Source organism: Mizuhopecten yessoensis, unplaced genomic scaffold (assembly GCF_002113885.1).
Source record: "Mizuhopecten yessoensis strain PY_sf001 unplaced genomic scaffold, ASM211388v2 scaffold716067, whole genome shotgun sequence".
NCBI classification, from domain to species: domain Eukaryota; kingdom Metazoa; phylum Mollusca; class Bivalvia; order Pectinida; family Pectinidae; genus Mizuhopecten; species Mizuhopecten yessoensis.
Window position 1 is genome coordinate 32,534 of NW_018479931.1, and position 8,424 is coordinate 40,957.

The 8,424-nt window shown below is 35.4% G+C and overlaps 1 protein-coding gene across 1 annotated transcript in view; it reads right to left on the bottom strand.

Annotated features, from left to right (window-relative positions):
- Positions 1–8,424, bottom strand: part of LOC110441629 (vacuolar protein sorting-associated protein 13B-like) — a gene marked incomplete at its 3' end in the record, with an annotated part of 72,222 nt that overhangs the window by 31,838 nt on the left and 31,960 nt on the right. Inside the window, exons 9-10 of the mRNA XM_021484820.1 lie at positions 5,621–5,866; positions 1,056–1,136 (exon numbers count right to left, since the gene is read on the bottom strand). Coding sequence (XP_021340495.1) covers positions 1,056–1,136; positions 5,621–5,866 — 327 coding nt within the window. The remainder of the gene's footprint in view (positions 1–1,055; positions 1,137–5,620; positions 5,867–8,424) is intronic.

Below are 8,424 nucleotides of genomic sequence, written 5' to 3' on the forward strand. Positions count from 1 at the left end.
GAGTCTGGAGAAGAAGATTTTTGAAATATTGGATAATTTTCCCTTTGGGGCCCCGCCCTGGCCCCAGGGGTTGGGGTAGGAATCCCAATTTTACAATTTTGAAGCCTCATCTACCAAGGATGATTCTGACCAAGTTTGAAAAAAATCCATCCACTGGTTCTTGAGAAGAAGTTGAAAATGTAAAAGTTTAGGCACGACGCACGACGGACGACGAACGACGAACGACGACGGACGACGACGGACGAAAAGTGATTGGAATAGGTCACTTGAGCAAAGCTCAGGTAACCTAAAAAAAGCCAAAACAAGAAATTAGCAGGGATCAAACTTGGGACCTTTATATTGACAAGCCTACATTTTTCCAGTGTTGCCATACAGGAATTGTGAAAGGATAGTATCAAAATAGGTGTACAATTTATGGGCCAGAAAGCATATGAAAACTTGACAGGGGAAGTTACTCTTAAGCCTTTATGCTGCTGCTATGTAGAAGGGAGAGTAAACCGAGTCACAAAAACCTGGATGGAACTCTTCTTTGTGATTATAACTCATGCAGTGTTACAATACCTGCTACCTTAAATTGATTTTGTTTTTAGAAACAGGTTTTATATAGGGATTGAATGGCATTTTTAAAAAATGTCCATGCTGGTAACTGATTTGCGTTCATACCGGCATGAAATTTAAAAAAATGCTGTTCAATCCATATATTTACATTTTGGCTATAGATCAATTGTTTAATTTTTATTTGTTTGTTCTTAAATAATGTATTTACTGCGTTTTGCATATGCGTCGTCCTTTAAATGACACTGGCGGAACAGCTTATTTAAATTAAGTTGGCGCCAATAATTCACCCTAGTCATAATGACCAGTTATCTCTCCATTAACAGCTGTGATACATTTAACAGTGTCCTCATTTATTAAATTTATGACCTAATAACGTTTGTCTCGACTCTCCTGAGTGTGATTCTGATGATACTAAAGCCACATTTATCCAACTGAATGAAGCTTTGACAGTAAACAACATAAATAAATCCTGAATCAGATATAACGATAATTCTTACCTTTGTGTTAATCGTGCTTTTGAAGTGAGAACACAGGACCCGACACCATATATGGAAGTGTGATGAGTCCAGCTGTTGGATCTGTAAAAGTTCAACACAGTTTAAAGACAGTGAGAAGTGTTTCCCTTATCACTTACATTTAGAGATGTCCCCCTTATCTCTTACATTAAGAGTTGCCTCCCTTATCACTTACATTCAGAGTTGCCTCCCTTATCTCTAACATGCAGAGTTGTCCCCCTTATCTCTTACATTTAGAGTCGTCTCCCTTGTCACTTACATTCAGAGTTGTCCCCCTTATCTCTTACATTTAGAGTTGTCTCCCTTATCTCTTACATTCAGAGTTGACTCCCTTATCACTTACATTTAAGTTGTCTCCCTTATCTCTTATATTTAGAGTTGCCTCCCTTATCTCTAACATTCAGAGTTGTCCCCCTTATCTCTTACATTGAGTCATCTCCCTTGTCACTTACATTTAGAGTTGTCTCCCTTATCACTTACATTAAAAGTTGTCTCCTTTATCTCTAACATTTAAGTTGACCCCCTTATCTCTAACATTTAGAGTTGTCTCCCTTATCACTAACATTAAATGTTGTCTCCCTTATCTCTAACATTTAAGTTGACCCCCTTATCTCTAACATTTAAGTTGACCCCCTTATCTCTAAAGTTTATGTTGTCACCCTTATCTCTAACATTTAGTGTTGTCTCCCTTATCTCTAACATTTAAGTTGTCTCCCTTATCTCTAACATTTAAGTTGTCTCCCTTATCTCTAACATTTAAAGTTGTCTCCCTTATCTCTTACAATTTAGTTGTCTCCCTTATCACTTACAATAAAAGTTGAATCCCTTTTCTCTAACATTTAAGTTATCTCCCTTATCTCTAACATTTAAGTTGACCCCCTTATCTCTAACATTTACAATTGTCACCAATATCTCTAACATTTAGAGTTGTCTCCCTTATCTCTAACATTTAGAGTTGTCACCAATATCTCTAACATTTAGAGTTGTCTCCCTAATCTCTAACATTTAAAGTTGTCTCCCTTATCTCTTACATTTAGAGTTGTCTCCCTTATCTCTAACATTAAGAGTTGTCACCCTTATCTCTAACATTTAGAGTTTCCTCCCTTATCTCTAACATTTAGAGTTTTCTCCCTTATCTCTTACATTTAGAGTTGTCTCCCTTATCTCTAACATTCAAAGTTGTCTCCCTTATCTCTTACTATTTATTGGTTGGTTTTTATCTAAAACAGCTTTATTCATGTAAAGGGTCCTGTACCTCTGCTAGAAACTGTAACTTTGTCTTGATAAATGTTTCCTATGGCATAACGACAACTGGACAGAAAAACCATATCATATAACTGGGGCCCCTCAAATTATATCAAAGTAATTTCTTTTTTCTCAAAACTGGTTTGTTGCGATAAATGAGATGACTTCAAACCACAATTTTTGGAGGGAATTACATTTGTTCAAGGTAAACATCTGGAGACTATGTACAACAGGAGACATTTAAATGTATATGATGCTGCAACCTCAACATCACTGATTTTATAGAATATTGTTGTGTTGTTAATAAGTTAGGAAGTTTTGTTCTCATGTTTGACAAAAGTGGCCTCGGTAAAATAACAGATATTATTACCACATGGCCTTGGGTAAGGTCATTGAAATGAGAAATACATAAATCAATACATTGTCATCTTGTAACTTAGGTTTTTTACATAATAAATAAAAGCTTGCCCGAAATACATTGATACATTACAAAGAAACATGTTGCCAATGATACCTTACCATAACAAAAACTTATCACTGTAAATTTATGGTTCTGTAATCACAGATAAAATGTGTAGCTTGTGTTTATCACTGTAAATTTATAGTTCTGTAATCACATATAAAAGGTGTAGGGGAGTGTTTATCACTGTAAGTTTATAGTTCTGTAATCAGAGATAAAAGGAGTAGGGGAGAGTTTATCACTGTAAATTTATAGTTCTGTAATCAGAAATAAAAGGAGTAGGGGAGTGTTTATCACTGTAAATTTATAGTTCTGTAATGAGAGATAAAAGGTGTAGGGGAGTGTTTATCACTGTAAATTTATAGTTCTGTAATGAGAGATAAAAGGTGTAGGGGAGTGTTTATCACTGTAAGTTTATAGTTCTGTAATCACAGATAAAAGGTGGAGGGGAGTGTTTCTCACTGTAAATTTATAGTTCTGTAATCAGAGATAAAAGGTGTAGGGAGTGTTTATCACTGTGTATTTATAGTTCTGTAATCAGAGATAAAAGGTGTAGCTAGTGTTTATCACTGTAAATTTATAGTTCTGTAATGAGAGATAAAAGGTGTAGGGGAGTGTTTATCACTGTAAATTTATAGTTCTGTAATCAGAGATAAAAGGTGTAGCTAGTGTTTATCACTGTAAATTTATAGTTCTGTAATGAGAGATAAAAGGTGTAGGGGAGTGTTTATCACTGTAAGTTTATAGTTCTGTAATCAGAGATCATAATAAATAAAAGCTTGCCCGAAATACATTGATACATTACAAAGAAACATGTTGCCAATGATACCTTACCATAACAAAAACTTATCACTGTAAATTTATGGTTCTGTAATCACAGTTAAAATGTGTAGCTTGTGTTTATCACTGTAAATTTATGGTTCTGTAATCACAGTTAAAATGTGTAGCTTGTGTTTATCACTGTAAATTTATAGTTCTGTAATGAGAGATAAAAGGTGTAGGGGAGTGTTTATCACTGTAAGTTTATAGTTCTGTAATCAGAGATAAAAGGAGTAGGGGAGAGTTTATCACTGTAAATTTATAGTTCTGTAATGAGAGATAAAAGGTGTAGGGGAGTGTTTATCACTGTAAGTTTATAGTTCTGTAATCACAGATAAAAGGTGGAGGGGAGTGTTTCTCACTGTAAATTTATAGTTCTGTAATCAGAGATAAAAGGTGTAGCTAGTGTTTATCACTGTAAATTTATAGTTCTGTAATGAGAGATAAAAGGTGTAGGGGAGTGTTTATCACTGTAAGTTTATAGTTCTGTAATCACAGATAAAAGGTGTAGGGGAGTGTTTATCACAGTAAATTTATAGTTCTGTAATCACAGATAAAATGTGTAGCGTGTGTTTATCACTGTAAATTTATGGTTCTGTAATCACAGATAAAATGTGTAGCTTGTGTTTATCACTGTAAATTTATGGTTCTGTAATCACAGATAAAAGGTGTAGCGAGTCTGGGGTGTTTATCACGGTAAATTTATAGTTCTGTAATCACAGATAAAAGGTGTAGGGAGTGTTTATCACTGTAAATTTATAGTTCCATAATCAGAGATAAAAGGTGTAGGGAGTGTTTATCACTGTAAATTTATAGTTCTGTAATGAGAGATAAAAGGTGTAGGGGAGTGTTTATCACTGTAAGTTTATAGTTCTGTAATCAGAGATCATAATAAATAAAAGCTTGCCCGAAATACATTGATACATTACAAAGATACATGTTGCCAATGATACCTTACCATAACAAAAACTTATCACTGTAAATTTATGGTTCTGTAATCACAGATAAAATGTGTAGCTTGTGTTTATCACTGTAAATTTATGGTTCTGTAATCACAGTTAAAATGTGTAGCTTGTGTTTATCACTGTAAATTTATGGTTCTGTAATCACAGATAAAATGTGTAGCTTGTGTTTATCACTGTAAATTTATGGTTCTGTAATCACAGTTAAAATGTGTAGCTTGTGTTTATCACTGTAAATTTATGGTTCTGTAATCACAGATAAAATGTGTAGCTTGTGTTTATCACTGTAAATTTATAGTTCTGTAATCAGAAATAAAAGGAGTAGGGGAGTGTTTATCACTGTAAATTTATAGTTCCATAATCAGAGATAAAAGGTGTAGGGAGTGTTTATCACTGTGTATTTATAGTTCTGTAATCAGAGAAAAAAGGTGTAGGGGAGTGTTTATCACTGTGTATTTATAGTTCTGTAATCAGAGATAAAAGGTGTAGGGGAGTGTTGATCACTGTAAATTTATAGTTCTGTAATCAGAAATAAAAGGAGTAGGGGAGTGTTTATCACTGTAAATTTATAGTTCTGTAATGAGAGATAAAAGGTGTAGGGGAGTGTTTATCACTGTAAGTTTATAGTTCTGTAATCAGAGATAAAAGGTGTAGCTAGTGTTTATCACTGTAAATTTATAGTTCTGTAATCACAGATAAAAGGTGGAGGGGAGTGTTTCTCACTGTAAATTTATAGTTCTGTAATCAGAGATAAAAGGTGTAGCTAGTGTTTATCACTGTAAATTTATAGTTCTGTAATCACAGATAAAATGTGTAGCGTGTGTTTATCACTGTAAATTTATGGTTCTGTAATCACAGTTAAAATGTGTAGCTTGTGTTTATCACTGTAAATTTATAGTTCTGTAATGAGAGATAAAAGGTGTAGGGGAGTGTTTATCACTGTAAGTTTATAGTTCTGTAATCACAGATAAAAGGTGTAGGGGAGTGTTTATCCAGAGAATAATGATTAAACATGTTCAATAAACCTTTGTTATTAAATTTTAAATCTATTAATAGCTTGCCTTGACAGTTCTGTTTTCCTTCATCCTGTCTCCGGTAATATAGATATCATGTGACCAGTTACCATGGGAACCTAGTGGGCGGAGCTTGATACTTCTCACCTCCTCAGGTTCAAGGACAAATGTTGGAAGTTGTTGATTGTGATGAAGTTCAAGGTCATATCCATCATTACTGGTTGTTGTGTTGACCTTGACCTCAAATGGTAAGGTCAAACAACTGAACAACATCAGCTGACCTCTAACCTTTATCTGTAAGAAACAAAACAAAATACATAACAAAAATATCTAAATCTTTAAAAGTAACCAGTTCCTTCGAATACCCAAAGTCATTGATGAGTGATAAATCATCTCCCTTGAATATCATACTAGTCATTGATGAGTGATAAATCATCTTCCTTTAATATCATACTAGTTATCAATGAGTAATAAATTATCTCCCTTGAATATCATACTAGTCATTGATGAGTGATAAATGATCTCCCTTGAATATCATACTAGTCATTGATGAGTGATAAATCATCTCCCTTGAATATCATAAGTCATTAATGTTAGGACTATTGATTTAAAGTAACAGTTTTGTGACAAATAAACCCCTCCCCACCCCTCCAACAAAAAGAAGAGAATTTGTTTCAAGATCGAAGCTGTAACACTTTTTACAACACAATAAGAAAGAAAGATCAAAGCTGTAACACTTTTACAACACAATAAGAAAGTAAGATCATAGCTGTAACACTTTTACAACACAATAAAAAAGTAAGATCATAGCTGTAACACTTTTACAACACAATAAAAAAGGAAGATCATAGCTGTAACACTTTTACAACACAATAAGAAAGGAAGATCAAAGCTGTAACACTTTTACAACACAATAAGAAAGTAAGATCAAAGCTGTAACACTTTTACAACACACAAAGAAAGTAAGATCATAGCTGTAACACTATTACAACACAATAAGAAAGTAAGATCATAGCTGTAACACTTTTACAACACAATAAGAAAGTAAGATCAAAGCTGTAACACTTTTACAACCCAATAAGAAGGTAAGATCAAAGCTGTAACACTTTTACAACACAATAAGAAAGTAAGATCATAGCTGTAACACTATTACAACACAATAAGAAAGTAAGATCAAAGCTGTAACACTTTTACAACACAATAAGAAATTAAGATCAAAGCTGTAACACTTATAATGATAGTTTGATATTTTAATATTAAACTATAGTTTATATACAATGAGTTTGCCTTGCTGCCTATGTTTTCTGTTTTCTGTAATGTAGGTCGTATGTATTTATGTAGTTGCCAATTAGCATGTATGTTAATGAGAGTAGAGGGATGCTGCTGATTGACCAATCAGCGTCTGCCTGAGGGAATGCCCTGTTAGGGATTTGGAGCCCCCACAGCATAGTTTTCTGAATCATTGAAGGAGATTGTTGTGCATTATTTCTCGGCTTTTCAAGTTTAAAATTCCTTGAAAAACTAACGAACATCCTTGGATTTACCTGTGTAATATAGTCACTAACGATATTTGGCTAAAAAGGACACCCTAATAGCTACAGTTAAGGTCTATCTTGGTTACCGTAACCTCTTTGGACTTTCCTCCCGAGGAGTTGGAAGTGTTATCGCCATCTTGGAACGTACTTTGTAACATGATTTCTCAAGTGTTTCTGTTCGTACTAGCCTCCCCGCAACTGTTTATGTGACGTGTTTCCTTTAAACCACGCCTGAGTGCTTCGTATAGACCTACCGACGATGTGTACGCTGTGCCTTTGTGATTAAACTTTGTGCTGTTTACGTAACTGTACAGAATACTTTGTTACTATCGTCGGAGACGTTTTGTTTACAATGGGCAGGAATACGAGGCCTGTGCCATACGACCCTGGATTATTCTCTCAACGTTCCGTTTATGTTTTGATCTCGGCGTATGGGGTTAGTTAAGAAGTCACGGGAAGCGAGAACTTCTGCCCCAGTTGCAAGTGTTACGGGAAGCGAGACCTTCTGCCCCAGTCGCACATCACAGGAGAGTTGCGGTATACCATAATGCATCGCGGCAAGATGGCGGACAGGAAGTTTCACGAGAGTCTGTAACAACAAACACCACTGCATATCAACACGAATCTGAGTCGTCGAGTAGTAATAACCATTTACTCTTTGGTACAAGCTTAACAGATAGTGTAGCTACACTACAGGAGTGCTATCAGAGACTGGAAATAGGATAGTCTCCCAATCCAGGCTTCCAGTGGCAGCAGCCGCAGCGTAGCGAGAGAGGGACTGATGGCCACATCAGTGAACCACAACAGGAGTACACTCTGGGTACGGCATACAGACGTTTCGAGGACGAATTCACGCAACCACAAGGCTACTATGGAGAGTATCTACTTGACGGCTTCACATTCCTGCCAACCCTAGTCTGACGTTGAGGTATCTCCCTGGAATACTGGGAGCTACTCTAATCTCAGTGTCTATCTACTTCATCACTCCACTCTACCTCATCACGTGCACTCATACTTCCATTTTCAGTATTTCTTCTCCTCTGATTTCCGATCATAGTGCATTTTCTGTCAATTGCAGCTTCTCCTAGTTTCCCATGTACAACTCAAATGCCGATTGTAATGATAAATTTATTATAACTCGGTCATTTTTTTTAAAATATCGAGCTGAAATTTGGAAGGTATATCAATAAAAGCCTTACTAATAACACATCTTCTGATGTCGCTTACTTTAGCAGGTAATTGTAACGATATTATCTGGCGACGCTTTCTTCACTTTACATGCTAATACACACATGTGCCACGCCGCGATCGTAAAAA